We start from the raw sequence: 19316 nt of genomic DNA on the forward strand, positions 1-19316 counted from the left end.
ATCAAGCTGTTTGGTGCCTTCCCTTTCACCCAATGAGCTTCTATCTCATTGACCATTTCTAAGCCCTTGAAAGCCGCCTTTTATCTCAGTGCAGTTGACAGTTTTTCACAGCTAGACAGCACTAGTTCATGTCTGCCATATAGATAACACTGTGCTCACCCCCGTGGAGTTGTTTAAGAGTCAGCACTAACTGCCTGAAATGCAAGTCTGTCAAAAGATTTGAGATAAAGGGGCAGTCTACAGAAGCTTAGATGCAAGGTAATCACAGAGGTAAAAAGTGTATGAATATAACAGGGTTTGTGATGCAAAACTGGGAAATGGTAAATAAAGGCATTATCTATCTTTTGAAGCAATAACATTTTTGGTGTTTACTGCCCCTTTAATGGCACTCTTTCAGATATATGTATTGTAGCTCTCATTAAAGGGACGTGGAACTCAAAGCTAATTTTTCATTATTTAGGCAGACACACAATTTAAAGTTCTACTCTGGCATGTACCCGATGAGTGTGATACCAATTCACAAGTGTGCACGAGCGGCAGCATTTCTTTCTCTGGATAGCACAGGAGACCTGACTCTGCAGATGCACAGCTGGTGTGCAGATAGGGTCACATGTTTCTGAGAGATGAGTGGGTTTGATGAGAGCAAGCACTTCTTGGGAAAGGTCTCCTACAACTGCTCTTTCATCTTTTCTTAAAGATAAGCAGTAATCCCAGAACAACCATAACTCAACTAGGGCTTTTTTATTGGGCTGCCAAAAATAATGTACTCTGCAATACAAAGAGAGTCTGGATAAAATGAATAAGAAGTGTATAGTCCAGGGGGTAATATACTGACACATCTAGTGAAGCTCCAACACTAAAATACTGTAATTATCACAAGTAAAAGTATTAAAGGTACAGTGTACTGAAAAATTGTTTCGCAATGGCTTGTTATACCAGCTGCAGAGTATAACATGTATAAGAAACTGCTCCTGTATGTATCTTTTTGAAATTTAAATAGCTAGATTTGCTGTTTAAAAACAACAACCCATCAAAGCTTGTAGAGAGATCAGACATCCTTATCCCTCAAATGCTTCCCTTTATTATAGCTGTCTCCATACAATACTTAGAAAAAAAGAATTGAAAATGAACATTTTACAACTTTATCTCTTCCACCTCCCACTGTGAGTGTCATATCTTATGCTGACTGTGTTAACATAGCTTGTCAATAGCCTATACATAAGTATAGACTCTTTCATTATTGGTAGGGATACTACAGGTAAATGCCAATATAAAGGCAAAGGAGCTATAAGTAAGCAATGTAATGCACTCCAGCAGGTAAAATGGATAACTGGGGACAAATTAAAGGGGATATCAAATTAAGTTAAACTGTTCCTTTTTAACAACAGTACATGTGTTATACCAGCTCTTTTATGTGCATGATGAATATGTATATACAGTATATGTGTATATATAGCAATGTTGGTACTTTATACTATATATATATATATATATATATATATATATATATATATATATATATATATATATATATAGAATTCATCAGTAAGTACTGATTGGCAGAATATGTATATACAAAATAAATGTTTTAAAAGCATCACATAAAAAAAAAAAAAGCTTAAAGGGATACTAAACCCAAATTTTTTCTTTCATGATTCAGATAGAGCATGAGAGCATGTAAATTTAAGCAACTTTCTAATTTACTCCTATTATCAATTTGTCTTTGTTCTCTTGCTATCTTTATTTAAAAAGCAGGAATGTGATGCATAGGAGCCAGCCTATTTTTGGTTGAGAACCTGGGATATGCTTGCTTATTGGTGGGTAAATGTAAGCCTCCAATATGCAAGCGCTATCCATAGCGCTGAACCTAAAATGGGCTGGCTGCTAAGATTTACATTCCTGATTTTAAAATAAAGATAGCAAGAGAACGAAGAAAAATTGATAATAGGAGTAAATTAGAAAGTTAATTAAAATTGCATTATCTGAATCATGAAAGAAAAAAATTGGGTTCAGTATCCCTTTAAAGGGACACTCAAGTCAAAATTAAACTTTCATGATTCAGATAGAGCAAGCAATTTTAAACAACTTTCCAAATTACTTCTATTAAAGGGATACTAAACGAAATGTATTTATTTCATGATTCAGATAGAGCATGACATTTTAAGCAACTTTCTAATTTACTATTAGCAATTTTTCTTTGTTCTCTTTGTATCATTATTTGAAAAGCAGGAATGTAAAGCGTAGGAGCCGGACCATTTTAGGTTCAGACCCTGGACAGCGCCTGCTTATTGGTGGCTACATTCGTGTCTTTTTTTGGTGAGTGGTATAAACTGTTCTCCTATTGATTGAAGAACAGTTCAAACTGTACTCACCAAAAAAATTTGTTTTTAAGTGGGCTGCCGGAACTCGGGGTAATAGAATGGCACGGCTAGATTAAAACCTAAGTTACAGTACATCTTTATTAGAAGAGATCAATTCAAGTCCATCTAAAATATACTTTAGTTGTCGAACCTGATTTTAAAAGATGTCAATTTTACCATCACCTTAAAGGGACACTGAACCCAAATTTTATCTTTTGTGATTCAGACAGAGCCTGCAATTTTAAGCAACTTTCTAATTTACTCCTACTATCAAATTTTCTTCATTCTCTTGGTATGTTTATTTGAAAAGCAAGAATGTAAGTTTAGATGCCGGCCCATTTTTGGTGAACAACCTGGGTTGTCCTTGCTAATTGGACAGCACCAATAAACAAGTGCTGTCCATGGTCTGAACCAACAAACTGCTGGCTCCTTAGCTTTAGATGCCTTCTTTTTTCAAATAAAGATAGCAAGAGAACGAAGAAAAATTGATAATAGAAGTAAATTAGAAAGTTGCTTAAAATTGCTGCTCTATCTGAATCACAAAAGAAAAAAATTGGGTTTAGTGTCCCTTTAAGATAATGTGCAGGTTTTAAATTTAGAACAGAAAATTATTCACAATTTTTAATGATACTTTGCTTTGCCATAATGTATCACTGTATTAAAACTACACTGTATTGTCTTGGAACATCAAAGGGACACTTTACCCAATTTTTTTCTTTAACAATTCAGTTAGAGCAGGCAATTTTAAGTAACTTTTGAATTGACTCCTACTATCAATTTTTCTTCGTTCTCTTGCTATCTTTATTTAAAAAGCAGGAATTTAAAGCTTAGGAGCCGGACCATTTTAGGTTCAGCACCCTGGATAGCGCTTGCTTATTTGTGGCTACATTTAGCAAACCAATAAGCAAGCGTAACCCAGGTTCTCAACCAAAAATGGTCCGGCTCTTAAACTTAACATTCCTGCTTTTTAAATAAAGATAGTAAGAGAACGAAGAAAAATTGATAATAGGAATAAATTAGAAAGTTACTTAAAAATTGCATGCTCTATCGGAATCATTAAAGAAAAAAATTAGGTTTAGTGTCCCTTTAAGGCAGTAAAGTTGATAAACAACCATAAACAACCATAGAGAAATGGAAAATATATAGTCACAGTCACAGTCAGAGGTTTATTTGCTTAGTTACACTACTGTAAAACGCGTTGCTGATTACAAATTGCGAGGGTGTAATGTTTCCTACTACATCATTTTAACCCTATAGCTTTCAAGGGTTTAAAAACATTTCCAATATGTGCATTTAGTTTCCCAGCAGACAACCGCTGTATTAATTAAAGGGTTAAAACCCACAATGCTCTGAGAAAGCAAATACTGTTTATTTGTCATGACAAGCTAAACAATCTCTTTGACCAGTTAAACAATGTATGTGATTTGAAGAAATTCTCACCAGCTCTATAATTCATGCTCCTAACTGAGAATGGGTATTCCGTGTAAATAAGACAGAGGATAAGGTGACGTGTTTATTTGAAGGGACGGTGCCAGAGCGTTGCGCGTGCTTTGAAAATGCAAAGTTGAGAATTTGAGATGCAAATCAGTGTTTGAGCGTAATCACTTATATATTAGATGGGACCCATTGTGGTCTGTGTATACAGTCAGCTAAGATGGTTAAAGGGACATAAAAACCTTGTAATATTAGATGTAACCCTTTGTGGTCTGTGTATACAGTCAGCTAAGATGGTTAAAGGGACATAAAAACCTTGTAATATTAGATGGAACCCTTTGTGGTCTGTGTATACAGTCAGCTAAGATGGTTAAAGGGACATAAAAACCTTGTAATATTAGATGGGACCCTTTGTGGTCTGTGTATACAGTCAGGTAAAATGGTTAAAGGGACATAAAAACCTTGTAATATTAGATGGAACCCTTTGTGGTCTGTGTATACAGTCAGCTAAGATGGTTAAAGGGACATAAAAACCTTGTAATATTAGATGGGACCCTTTGTGGTCTGTGTATACAGTCAGGTAAAATGGTTAAAGGGACATAAAAACCTTGTAATATTAGATGGAACCCTTTGTGGTCTGTGTATACAGTCAGGTAAGATGGTTAAAGGGACATAAAAACCTTGTAATATTAGATGGAACCCTTTGTGGTCTGTGTATACAGTCAGGTAAGATGGTTAAAGGGACATAAAAACCTTGTAATATTAGATGGAACCCTTTGTGGTCTGTGTATACAGTCAGGTAAGATGGTTAAAGGGACAGAAAAACTTTGTCATTACAAGACTTTTCTGTAGTTTCCCAATATTAATACCATTATTGAGCATGAACATGAAGACAATCTGAATATATTAACACTTTGATTGTTACAATTGTTTTTTCAATGGGGAAATTCCCTTCATAACTTGTATTGTTTGCAGGAGCTACATCTGAACTTACTGGAGTAGACCATTAAAGGGACACTGAACCCACATTTTTTCTTTCTTGATTCAGATAGAGCATGCAATTTTAAGCAACTTTCTAATTTATGCCTATTATCAACTTTTCTTCATTCTCTTGCTTTCTTTATTTGAAAAAGAAGGCATCTAAGCTGTTTTTTGTTCAGAACCATGGAGAGCACTTGTTTATTGGTGGGTGAATTTATCCACCAATCAGCAAGAACAACCCAGTTTGTTCACCAAAAATGGTCCGGCATCTAAACTTACATTCTTGCATTTCAAATAAAGATACCAAGAGAATGAAGACAATTTGATAATAGGAGTAAATTAGAAAGCTGCTTAAAATGTCATGCTCTATCTGAATCACAAAAGAAACAATTTGGGTTCAGTGTCCCTTTGTAGAGCAGTGTACGTTTTGTTAAAGGGACACTGAACCCAAATTGTTTCTTTTGTGATTCAGATAGAGCATGACATTTTAAGCAACTTTCTAATTTACTCCTATTATCAAATTGTCTTCATTCTCTTGGTATCTTTATTTGAAATGCAAGAATGTAAGTTTAGATGCCGGCCCATTTTTGGTGAACAAACTGGGTTGTTCTTGCTGATTGGTGGATAAATTCACCCACCAATAAACAAGTGCTCTCCATGGTTCTGAACAAAAAACAGCTTAGATGCCTTCTTTTTCAAATAAAGAAAGCAAGAGAATGAAGAAAAATTGATAATAGGCATAAATTAGAAAGTTGCTTAAAATGTCATGCTCTATCTGAATCACAAAAGAAACAATTTGGGTTCAGTGTCCCTTTAACAAAACGTACACTGCTCTACAGACAGTATCTTTTTATCACCCCTAATGAGGCCAGTTAGGGTTAGGTTAGCAGCAAGGTTAGACTTCTGAGAAATGAAAAACCCACAGTTTTCAGAGTTAAAGGGACAGTAAAGTAAAGAGTTTAACAGTCATGATTCAGTCAGAGCATGACATTTTAAACAACTTTCCAATTTACAATTTACTTTTATGTGATTTGCTTTGTTCTCTTGGTATCCTTTGTTGAAGAGTAAACCTAAGTAAGGCTGATAGGAGCGTAGGAGCATGCATATGTCTATGGCAGCAGTGTTTTTAACTATGTATAACATTGCTATAGACATTGTTGCAAACAACCGAGGAAGCATATTTGTTAGTCTAAATATAAGATAATTTAAATATATATTCAAATTCTGTTAATTGCTAAAAAAAAAAAATTAAATCGAAAAGGGTGTCACTGGGGCAGGAGGGAAAATACTTTTTGGTAATATCAGTTTAAAGTAATGGATTGTAAGTTATGCAGTTAGTTGCAATCACCCTGCAATATTTAACATTGATATATTCCAAGGGGATTGAACTCCGAGCCCTAACAAAACCAGTTTAAAGGGATAATGAACCCAAATTTTCTTTCACGATTCAGATAGAACAGCAATTTTAAGCAACTTTCTAATTTACTCCTAGGGGCCGATTTTATTAAAGTGTGGACGGACATGATACGATGTAGCGTATCATGTCCGCCGCACATTTATACATATCCAATCGGCCGCTAGCAGGGGGTGTCGATCGTATAGGATTGGGCGGATTGATGTCCACAGCCTCAGAGCAGGCGGACAAGGAAGGCTCGTGCGAAAACAGGGGTATCAAGCTCCATCCAGAGCTTGATAATTCGACCCCCTATTATCATTTTTTTTTATTCTCTTGGTATCTTTATTTGAAAAGGCAGGAATGTAAAGCTTACAAGCCAGGTCAACTTTGGTTCAGCACCTGGGTAGCGCTTGCTGATTGGTAATAATATGTACGTTAATTTCTTTACCTGCAAATGTATACTGCAGTGCCTCGCCATTAACTCTTTCTTTTTAGTTTCTGAATTGTAAAGCTCTAACTCCCCCCACACATTTTCTTTTATGGCTGTATCTATATCTATTGTTGTTTTGGTAGAATACAAAAGTACATAGGGATTATCTGCTGGAGCAAGCCTAGAAGCTGTGAACTCAGTTTAAATACAATGCCTGTGTCTAAACAATGATAAGGGGGGTGGAGTTGGCTTCTCCAGGCAACTTAGCTATGTAATTAATTTTGCTTATTTTTGAAAATGATTTTAAAATACTTGCCAGCAATTTTTAAACAATTTTTTTTATGCGAACTATTTTGAATTAATCCTTTTAGGATATGCACAGATCTCAACCTGTTTTATGTCCCTTTAAGGTGTGTATAGTTTAGGGGATAATAATTACTGAATAAAAAAGTTTATTGTAACACCAATTCCCTCTAGCTCTTCCTGGAAGATACATTATTTTATCAATTTAAATAGCAACATATTATTATTTAGAATTGATCATTGTTATGGTTTTGAAGGGTGTAGTGTTTTTAAGAGTAAGCAGGGCAGTAGATATTTTCCTTACTATCTTTTTATAAACATTAATAATAAAAGTGAAATTTTAATTTTATTGAACATAACATTAGAGGCAAACGATTTTCTTTGTGCGTAAGTGCATTCTTAAGTATTCCTGTCTTTATAGGTTAACAGTTTGTTACATTTTTTTATTGCAAACGCACAACTATCTGTATACAAAATATATTCTTACAAGGTCTACTGGTAGTATATATAGGGTTAAAGGGACATTATACACTAGATTTTTCTTTGCATAAATGTTTTGTAGATGATCCATTTATATAGCAGTTTAAAAAATAAAATTGATAGTTTTGCTTATTTTTAAATAACATTGCTCTGATTTCCAGACTCCTAACCAATTAGATAACTAAGCTCACCTGGGGCTACTTTTTAACAAAAGATACAAAGAGAACTAAGAAAAAAAAGTGAATGTAAACTTTGACAAATGTGTGCCCGGGTTTTTAAAAATCCTTTTAAAAACAGGGGCACTTTCATTCATCAAAGAATACATTTCAGCAGTTTGGTTAAAATACTTACCTTTTCTTCTTGACAGTCGGACCAGCGATTACCCCGCCTGCTGCACGTCTCTTCTTATGTCAGAAATGAAGAATCCGGCTTCCTCCAATCACAGCTTACTCCCCCAGAGCAAACATTGCCTGAGGCCATGCCATGATTGGAGGAAGCCGGATTCTTCATATCTGACCTATGAAGAGACGAGCGGCAGGTGGGGTATCGCTGCTCCGGCTGTCAAGAAGAAAATGTAAGTATTTTAACCAAACTGCTGAAATGTAAACTTTGATGAATGAAAGTGCCTCTGTTTTTAATAGGATTGTTTTAAAACTTGGCACACATTTGTCAAAGTTTACATTCACTTTAAGTTTTATTTTGAATTTAGGGTCCTATCAAATTTCAGGAAAAGATCACATGGCAGGCTTTACACACCTAAGCTTTTTTTTACATCTCTGTCCCCAATGCATTGCAGAAGCAAAGCAATGGATATTCTGTTAAAGGGACACTCAATTCAAAATTTAACTTTCATGATTCAGATAGAGCAGCAATTTTAAACAACTTTCCAATTTACTTCTATTAACAAATTGTGCACAGTCTTTTTATCCTACTGAGCATTTGCAAGAATTCACAGAATAAACGTATATGCATTTGTGATTGGCTGATGGCTGTCATATGGTACGGATATATGCATTTGTGATTGGCTGATGGCTGTCACATGGTACGTGTATGCATTTGTGATTGGCTGATAGCTGTCACATGATACAGGAGTGGTGGAAATAGACATCATTTTGAAATTTGCTCGAAAAACATCTACTACTCATTTGAAGTTCAGACTAAGTGCTATAACATTGTCTTGTTATCTTGCATGTGTTGATTATACAAATCTACTGTATTTACTGGTCCTTTAAATAATGAACGTTAAAGCCCTGTTTTTACCAAAGACAAAACGGAATTTTCCCCTCCAAACAAGAAAAGTGGTGACAGTTAAAAATAATTGCTGCAAACAAAGTGTTAATCTTTTCTAAATTGTGTAATTATAAGGTGTTAATTGTCAATTTTTAATGTTCCTAGTTTTCTTTGTTGTCACAAATTAGGGACATATGTAAATGATTGGGGGCACTGATCTAAGCCAGCACTGTAGAGAATGTTATAGGGTCGGAGCATTTAGTCATTTTTAAAGGTAGAAAAATGGCAATGGTGGCCCCAGCAAAAGGTATTTTGCTATGCAAAGTGTGTTTAAAAAGGGCTACTATATATATATATTTCTAAGTATACCATTTTTAAAAGCTTTTCAACAAAAGTTATATTATAAGAAATAATAAGGCAGAATATAAAGTGGATACAGTTTCTCTGCAGTTAAAAAGAAGTATTCAAATAATCATAGATGCAAGAAAAGGAAGCTCTGTAAATAGGAATTACATGAGTGTTTGTGATAAGTAGAGTATTTGACATCTGGCTGTTTATTTCTGCAGGATATCAATGGGCAGGTAACGCAGAGATGTCCTCGGCTCTGTCACCTCAAGAAAGGATCTAATGGTTACGGGTTTAACCTACACAGTGAGAAATCGCGGCCAGGCCAGTTCATCAGATCTGTTGACCCAGGTTCTCCAGCTGCCAAGGCTGGTCTGAAACCTCAGGACCGACTGGTTGAGGTTTGTACAAAATATGGCTGTGTGACCCTGTTTTTATTCATTTGTAATGCACAGTAGAGTATATCAGATCTGACAAGAAGCTTTATTGCCTAACACATTTGTTTACAAAAAAGGCTTCTGATAAAAAAAAATAAAAAATGTTTTTGTCTCATAAGCATAAATAAACAAATTATATATATATATTATTCTTTATTTATAAAGCGCCAACAGATTCTGCAGCACTGTCCATATATAAGTACAATGGTGAAACAATTCAATATAAGACAAATACAGGGGGAATTGAGCGCCCTATTCCCGTGGGAACTTACAATCTATATACAGTATATATATATATATATATATATATTAATTTATGGTAGAGATAAGAAAGTAAGAGCCATATAATTATCGTATAGGCAATATATAGGTATATCCCCACTTGTCTTTCCCTAGAAGAAATTCTGGAAGAGGATTCTGGGTAAGATATGCATATTTGATATACAATAGCTCATGCTTTTTGCTTCTGGTACTGTATTATGAAAAAGTGCTGCCATCTAGAGGTCTTGCTAATGTATAACCTTATTGCAAAACTGCTGCCATATAGTGCTGCAAACATGTGCACGCTCCTGAGGTTACCTTCTAGCTTTTCAACAAAGGTTACCAAGGAAGCAAAGACAATTTTATTACAGAAGTAAATTGGAAAGTTGTTTACGCCAAGGTTGTAGATGAGTGGCATTGTTGTCGGATGTTTTCTTAACCCCTTAGTGAACAGACCATTTTTCAATGTTCTTAAGGACCAGGGCTATTTTTACATTTCTGCGGTGTTTGTGTTTAGCTGTAATTTTCCTCTTACTCATTTACTGTACCCACATATATTATATACCGTTTTTCACGCCATTAAATGGACTTTCTAAAGATACCATTATTTTCATCATATCTTATAATTTACTCTAAAAAAAATTGTAAAATATGAGGAAAAATCCCCAAAATCTGTTACACATCTACGACCACTAAAAAACACCCATGCTAAATAGTTTCTAAATTTTGTCCTGAGTTTAGAAATACCCAATGTTTACATGTTCTTTGCTTTTTTTGCAAGTTATAGGGCCATAAATACAAGTAGCACTTTGCTATTTCCAAACCATTTTTTTTCTCAAAATTAGCGATAGTTACATTGTAACACTGATATCTGTCAGGAATCCCTGAATATCCCTTGACATGTTTGTATTTTTTTTAGTAGACAACCCAAAGTATTGATCTAGCCTCATTTTGGTATATTTCATGCCACCATTTCACCGCCAAATGCGATCAAATAAGAAAAATTGTTAACTTTCTCACTGAAATTATTTACAAACAGCTTGTGCAATTATGACACAAATGGTTGTAAATGCTTCTCTGGGATCCTCTTTGTTCAGAAATAGCAGACATATATGGCTTTGTCATTGCTTTTTTGGTAATTAGAAGGCCGCTAAATGCCGCTGCACACCACACTTGTTTTATGCCCAACAATGAAGGGGTTAATTAGGTAGCTTGCAGGCTTAATTTTAGCTTTAGTGTAGAGATTAGCCTCCCACCTGACACATCCCACCCCCTGATCCTTCCCTGACCACTCTTAAACAGCTCTCTTCCCCCCACCCCCCAAGGGGTAACCCCTATCTTAAGTACTGGCAGAAAGTCTGCCAGTATAAAAATAAAAAGGTTACCATCCAACCTCCCTGAGCCCCCCCAAACAGCTCTCTAACCCTCCCCCTCCTCTACCTATTTACCGCCATCTTAGGTGCTGGCTGTAGGCTGTCTACCCACCTCCCTCCAAGCCCTCCCACACCACTAATGATCGGCACCATCACTGGCCGATGCAGAGAGGGCCACAGAGTGCCTAAAGTGTATTGCACGATGCCTCAATATCGAGGCATCGCTGCAATACCCTGAGAGCAGCTGGAAGCTCTCACGATCGCTTCCAGCACCCAGTTTCACTTAGGACATGCTCTGTATGTCCTTAGTCCTTAACTGTTGTTTCCATCTTAATATGGGAAGAGTCCACAGCTTCATTCCTTACTTGTGGGAGATACTGAACCTGGCCACCAGGAGGAGGCAAAAACACCTCCCCCACTTCCTCATAACCCCAGTCATTCTTTGCTTTTCGTCACAGGAGGTTGGCAGAGAAGTGTTAGAAGATTTCGGAGTAGTCTCTTATGGAGGGTAGTACTTTTCAAGATGGGACTGGAGTTTTAAGTAGTCCTGTCAGCCTCTCAGTGAGAGCATGGATGAAAGTTAGAGTCCAGAGATGCAGGGTGAGTCTTTCTGCGAAACCATCCCGACTCATATTAACAGCTCAATAGGCAATCAGCGTTGACGAGTTTCGCTGCCTGCTTTCTTCACTCAAGTCCATGTCAGAAGAGATGCTACTATCTGTCACACTTGGAGGGCTGTGTTCCTGTTCCACGGCGTACATTCTGGTAAGATCGTTTCATTTTTTATACATGTATGATAACACACAGGGTCACAGTGTGACTCTTTTTATCTGTATAGAATCAAGGGTTAATATCTCCTTAGGGGGATTATTGAACAGGGGGGGAATAATCTTATATGTTTGTTTGATTTTATGCTGCTTTTATGTGTGAGATGTTATGGGCTCATAGGCTGTTGTGGAATATACAGGTTTCACTTTCACTTTGAGATCCATGCAGCTTACAAGCTTGGCGCGCTTTCTCATAGCAGGGACAGTCCTGCATTGTGCACCATGTGATTCATTTCCTTTTTCCTGACCGGGTGTCTATCAGAGAGGAGTCATAAATCTCTGTACTGTCTGGGTCATAGGAGGTGGTGAGTGCCCCAGCCATTGGGGTATAAGGGTGTAGTTTTTTTTAATAAAATAAGATGTTTTATTTCTCTAGTTCTCCAATTATTACACTAGCGATGGAGGATTCTGTTACTTTAGAGGGCACTCCCTCTATTCCTAATGAGTAATTCCTGTTTATATGGTGAGGAGACCTTAGTTCCGCCCTCTCAATTATGTTCCATATGCCTTGATAATGTGATAATATCAAACATGTTTGATACCATGGAGCCGTCCACCTCTGAGGAGTTGTCGTCCAGTGAGGTACATACCCTACATTCTTATATCTCTACACATGCAGTTTTCCCGTAGCATTGCTAATCCTCCATCTGGAGGGGGCCTTATTCACCAGACGTTACTGCGCAGTTCAGACGGCGGTGTCTGCGGCCTTTAATGCTTTACATCGCCCTGCTAAGCGCAAGCAAAAGGTTACATATTGCACTCCTTCCCAGAGTACATCAGATAATTTATTGGATTTAACAGAGGGTTATCCGAGGATGAAGTTCTTTCTGATACTTCAGAGTATGAACATTCTGGGTTGGAGTCTGCTGCCTCTAAACCTCCGGCTGCAGAGGAACCAGACTTTAGTTTAGGAATTTGCGCTTTCTTCTAAAGGAAGTTTTTGGCGAATTCAGAGGTCCTAGAGGCCAAAAGGCCTGATGAACCTTTAATTCCTAAATTGGATAGAGTTTGTGGACAGGGTGGTACCTTATCCTTCCCTGCTCCTGTTAGATGGCGAACATTATTATGAATAAATGGGACAGGATTGGATTCCTTTTCCCCCTCTTCTCCCTTTAACAAATTGTCCCCGGTCCTGGACTCTCAATGGAGTTGTGAGGTTCCATCCCTAAATGGGATGGCGTTATCGTCACCCTTGCTAAACGTACTACTATCCCGCTTGAGGATAGTTCTTTGTTTTGAAGAGCCCATGGATAAAAGATGGAAACTCTCTTAAGAAGGATGTTTCAACATACAGGATATTTGTTTCAACCGGATTTGGAAAACAGCACACTAGTCCTTGTGGGGCATGGATTAAAAGGACCTGCCAAGTCCCAATGTACAATCCAAAAGCAAAAAATATTCCAGCCTCCAAAATTCTTTAAAATAACCTTTATTTCCACATGGGGTCCTCAGAAGAAAACATACAATGTTACAAGCCTATTGAAGGCTCTTAGTCATGTATAATTCTACATGACTAAGAGCCTTCAATAGGCTTGAACATTGTATGTTTTCTTCTGAGGACCCCATGTGGAAATAAAGGTTCTTTTAAAGAATTTTGGAGGCTGGAATATTTTTTGCTTTCAGAAAGGAGGGTAGCCTTTCTGGGGTGTGTACGGGATATGTCCTCTAGAAGTTAATGTCCCAGTGCCTATCGCATTGAGAGGTTTGGGATACTATTCAAACCTTTCTTGGTCCCTAGAAGGAGGGAACTTTCCGTCCAATTCTGGACCTAAAGTGCTTAAGCAGGTTTTTAAATGTCCCCTCGTTTAAGATGGAGACAATAAGGTCCTCTCTTCCCCTCGTTTGAGAGGGGTAGTTCATGACCACAATAGATCTGAAGGATGCTCCCTTCATGTACCAATCCTCAAAGACCACTTCCAGTTCCTAAGTTTTGCATTCCTGGACCAGCACTTCCAGTTTATTGTCCTTCCGTTTGGTCTAGGTAAAGAAATTTTTCGAAGAGTAGACCATTTGGAATATCTACTCTGTCTTCTTCGATCCCATGGATGGCAGATAATCTAGAGAGAGTTCTCTTGTATGTCAGTACTATAATAGTCTCCATAGACATGAGTATATTTCTAACAGACCAGAGATGTTGCAAGCTAGTTTCAACATGTCTTGCCCTCCAGATCTCTTTAAGGCCATCTGTGGCTCGGTGTATGGAGGTGATTGGTCTCATGGTGTCCGGCTTGGACATCATATCCTTTGCCAGGTTTCACCTCAGACTGTTGCAACTGCGCATGCTGAACTAGTGGAACGGCGATGATTCGGATCTGTCTCAACAGATTTCTCTGGACAACCAAACGGGAGAATCACTCTCTTGGTGGTTTTGTCCGGATCACTTGTCCTGAGGGATGTCTGTCTCAAGACCATCCTGGGTGATTGTGACTACGGTTGCGAGTCTGTCAGGATGGGGAGCTGTTTGGGGTGCCAGGAAGGCACAGGGCCTCTGGTCTCTGGAGGTAAAGCTCCCTCCTGATCTTATTTTGGATCTTCGGGCAATATACAATGCTCTTGGCCTCTGCTGGGTTCATCTCAGTTAATCAGATTCCAATCAAACAATATATCCTTGGTGGCTTACATCAACCATCAGGGGGGAACGGGAAGCTCCCTAATGTTGAGGGCAGTGTGACGAACCAAGGTTATCCAACCCTGCGCCAGTCACTTATTTGGCACAGAAAGGGTTTTCAGCCCCCTTTTACTGTCACCAATAGGTCACAATCTAGCCACACCAGGCAAACTTGTGATTCAGTTTAGTGGGTGCAAGGGTTAACCACACTACCTAGTCTGTACTAGACGTAAGAGAAATGCCCAAAACTCCCTTTTAATGCCACCCACAATAAACTATCAATCCTATAGCTCCAATACTGTCACCACTTAAAATTTATTAAAGGGAAAATCCTAAGAAAAAACCCAGACTTTACACATTAACTCTAGAAATACAATTTAGCAGAAAATAACCTAAATTATACAGTTCTAATATTCCAGTCTCTTTCAGTAACATGGTTCAATTATTAGACAAAGGCCAAACTTAATAAAGGAATTATTTATTATGCCAAAAATATTATGCACAATGCATTATTAATAAACAAGTTGTTACAAATAAAATTACACACGCAAACAGTTTTTTTCAAAATAAAAAGAAGAAAATTAGAAACCTTACACTGTACTAGTCTTTGGAATCTGTTACCAGAGAGATGGCATGAAGCAATTGGGTCCTTACTCTGTGTTGTCACAGCCTCCCTTGTAAGAATGACAATCTTATTGTTAAAACATAAAATTCTTATACCATTTTCCAGAGATCAAGTTGCCTGACCACACCCTCCTGGGCGGGCTAAGAAAACCCCCCTGTCTTTATGACCTTCAATAGACTAATTTCTTGCCTGAAATTATACAATCCATTATAAGTTCTGCTAGGTAACTCAATTTCTATATTTACATATCTAGAACCTTTTAGTTTCATTGGGAGAATCGGTTTGATATCAAATATGCCATAGGTTGTCATATTTACCTTCATTTAAGGTTATAACAGTTTTAACACACATATGTACATAATATACCAATGTCCTTTCAGTGACCTGGTCAGTTTTTGTGACGAAGGGCCTGTGTATCTCTGGGACTAAGTGCTTGAGTGGCTTTATGACTCAATGCATACACAATAACATTTGGTGGAGCTATTTAGGAGGCTCCTGGCATTTCAAAGAAAACACAAGTCACAATTTTTCTTGAAAAACAAATAACTGTTTTGAATTCAAGCTACACAAAGTTAACTCCTTAGCTGCCGAATCCTGAGATATTCGTGACAGGCAGTATCTCAGATTCTGGTGTGGGGGAGACCCACATTTGTTTGCTGTCAGTGACCCACATTCCGGTTGTGGACAACTGGAAAGAGGATTTCCTCAGCAGACATTCCTTCCATCAGGGAGAATGGTCTCTCTATCCCGAGTGTTTGCAGAGATTTGCAAGAGGTAGATCTTATAACGTCTCAATACCAAGCTACCCAGATAGGGTCGAGGTACAGGGATCCTCAGACGGAGCTAACAGATGAATTAGCAGTGCCTTGGAGGTTCAATCTGATTTATCCTTTCTGACCATTTCCACTACTTCCTAGTGTAGTGGCTCGAGTCAAGCAGGCGTCAGTGATACTGACCGCTCCGTCTTGGCCGAGAAGGATATGGTTCGCGGATCTAGTGGGGATGTCATCATCTACTCCGTCAAAGTTACCTTATCGCAAGGATCTGCTGACCAAGGTCTTTGTTCATCAATGTCTAGATTCTCTGAGGCTGACGGCGTGGAAATTGAACGCTTAGTCCTAGCCAAGAGAGGGTTTTCTGAGAGAGTTATTTTTACTCTCATTCAAGCTTGTAAGCTGGTTGCTCGTTGCATCTATCATAAGGTGTGGAGGACCTACTTATTCTGTTCTCCAGGATGAACTGGAGAAGGGCTTTTCTGCTAAGTCCCCTGACGGGACAAGTTTTCGGCCCTGTCTGTGTTACTGCACAAGAGGTTTGCAGAGCTTCCAGATTTGCAGCCATTTGTTTAGGCTCTGCTGGGATCAGACCTGTGTTTATATCTAAGGCTCCTCCTTGGAGTTTAAATCTTGTCCTTAAGGTTTTGCAACGGGTTCCGTTGGAGCCTATGTATGAAGTGGACATTAAATTGTTGTCTTGGAAGGTTCCTTTTCTACTGGCTATTGCTTCTGCACGTAGAGTATCTGTGATTGCAGCCTTGCAGTGCATCCCTCCTTATCTGGCTTTTCATGCCGATAAGGCTGTTTTTCGAACCAAGTTAGGTTTCTTCCTAAAGTTGTGTTAATTCGCAACATCAATCAAGAGATTGTGGTTCCTTTCTTATGTCCTAATCCTTCTTCGTCAAAGGAACATTTACAACGTATTCTGGATGTTGTTTGTGCCTTGAAGTTCTATCTTCGGGCCACAAAGGAATTTAGACAAACTTCTTTCTCTGTTCTCTTTTCCTTAAAGAGTAGGGGTCGGAGGGCCTCTTCGACTTCCTTATCTTTTTGTCTGAGGAGTGTCATCCGTTTAGCATAGAAACGGCAGGACATAAGCCTCCTCTGAGGATTACGGCTCATTCTACGAGAGCAGTGGTTTCCTCTTGGGCCTTCAAAAATGAGGCCTCTATGGATCAGATTTGTAAGGCGGCTATCTGGTTTTTCTTACATACTTTTTCCAACATTTTTACAAGTTTGGTGTTTTTGCTTCTGCTGAAGCAGCCTTCGGGAGAGAGGTTTTGCAGGCTGTAGTGCCCTCAGATTAGGGTCCGCCTCTCTTTTTTCCCTCCCGTTCCGTGTACTCTAGAGCTTGGGTATATGTTTCCCACAAGTAAGGAATGCAGCTGTGGACTCTTCCCATATTAAGATGGAAAGCATAAATTATGCTTACCTGATAATTTACACAGCTCCCGCCCATGTTCTCCGATGGGTGCCCCTAAATTTGAATTTTTTTCTTCTGACACCTTTCTCACCCTGATATTTCTCCTACTGTTCTTTGTTCCCTCGGCAGAATGACTGGGGTTATGAGGAAGTGGGGGAGGTATTTAAGCCTTTGGCTGGGGTGACTTTACCTCCTCCTGGTGGCCAGGTTCAGTATTTCCCACAAGTAAGGAATGCAGCTGTGGACTCTTCCCATACAGATGGAAATTAAATTATCAGGTAAGCATAATTTATGTTTTTTTGAGGATGTACATAGCATGTCCTTGGTCCTTAAGGGGTTAAACTACAATCCCTATTATCCCACTTGCTGTAACAGAGAGGATCAGCCCACTTATTTTAAATATTTCACCAGACCGTATTGTGAGACTAGCAACGTTAAAAAAAGGCAATTTCTCATGGGTCTGGCAATGCTGTGATCATCAGGGCCGAAGTATTGGGCTTTGGTATACAGACAGATAATATATAAAGAATAATGTGTGTGTACAGAAAGTGATAAAATAAGGAGATATGATCTCCAAGCTCAACCCTTATGAAATAATGAAACCAGCTATTCCTTATACAAACATAAACCTAAAGAAGCAATATCGTTCTACATTTTTTCTCTGCGGCTGGTATAACAAGCCATTGGAAACACATTAAAGGGACACTCGGGTCAAAATTACACTTTCATGATTCAGATAGAGCAGCAATTTTAAATAACTTTCCAATTTACTTCCATTAACAAATTGTGCACAGTCTTTTTACATTTACACCTTTTGAGTCACCAGTTCCTACTGAGCATGTGCAAGAATTTACGTATTATACGTGTGACGGAACCCAGCTACCCCGACTAGGTAGCTCCACCAAAGGATCTTTCCAACACCTGGAACCTGCCGCTATGTAGCGGAGAAGAGTGATTATAGCAGGAGCCCACCCAAATAACTAGACAGACTAGCATTCAGGTGAAACCAGAACTGTTTTTATTGGGAAAACACAGTTTATATGCGCAATCTCATCAAGATAAGAGCCTTATCGTTCCCCTAAATCTCCCGCCATTCCCGTCCCTCCAGACAGGCTGGCGCCATCCCTAGAGTCCATTGTCCCATAGTGTCCAGCGGTATAAGGATGGTGGTTCTGAGGTGATCCTGGGGGAGCGACGGCACTTCCAGGGTGTCGTTCGGAAGCCCTCGGTCCCCAGCTGCTACAGTCCAAAAAGTGACATGATCCATGGCTGTGGGCCAGAGCTATGGGTGATTGAACGTACACCAGGAAGGCCACTGGGGAGTGGGGGTTGTAGAGAGGGGTCCGGAACCCCCGGTTCCCAAGGGAGCTCCCCTCCGGCAATCACTCCACCTCTTGCCCTCCCCAAGGGGTACCAATTCCCGAATGAGCGGAGCTCTGGGACAAAGGGCCGCTGGAGCGACCTGGGGTAAGGGACACCAAATATGCGGGACGATGTCGCTGACCAGCAGTTCCAGGGGCCCAGTCGGCCGGATAGGGACTGGGCGGTCAGGGACCAGTTCTTTTCTGATGATGTGTAACCCATAAACAAAGTAAATCCAAGGTCTGGGAGATTGTGGTGGCTCCCAAATAGCCCAAATCCGCTTAGAAACAGGAGGGGGTGAGGTAGTAGGAGGGGTGGAGGTTTAACCCCTGCAGCCCAGTATCCGCGACAATACGTATATGCATTTGTGATTGGCTGATGACGGTCACATGATGCAGGGGAAGTGGAAATAGACATAACTGAAATTTGTCAGAAAAAAATCTACTTCTCATTTAAAATTGAGACTAAATGCTATTGAATTGTCTTTTTATCATGCATTTGTTGTTTATGCAAATCTACTGTGTTTACTGATCCTATAAGGGAACAATATTTTTTACACTATTTTGTCCCTTTAATTTTGACTTTACTGTACCGTTAAGTTAAAGCTGTTCAACAAAGATAATAATATTCTAAACTACAAAGGTTTACAATGGCACTACTGTGGC

At 38.8% G+C, this 19316-nt stretch overlaps 1 protein-coding gene across 1 annotated transcript in view; it reads left to right on the top strand.

Moving 5' to 3' along the window:
* NHERF2 (NHERF family PDZ scaffold protein 2) overlaps window positions 1-19316 on the top strand; it is a 222582-nt gene that overhangs the window by 150000 nt on the left and 53266 nt on the right. The window contains exon 3 of the mRNA XM_053694348.1: window positions 9181-9360. Coding sequence (XP_053550323.1) covers window positions 9181-9360 — 180 coding nt within the window. The remainder of the gene's footprint in view (window positions 1-9180; window positions 9361-19316) is intronic.

This window comes from Bombina bombina, chromosome 11 (genome assembly GCF_027579735.1).
Source record: "Bombina bombina isolate aBomBom1 chromosome 11, aBomBom1.pri, whole genome shotgun sequence".
Lineage (NCBI taxonomy): Eukaryota > Metazoa > Chordata > Amphibia > Anura > Bombinatoridae > Bombina > Bombina bombina.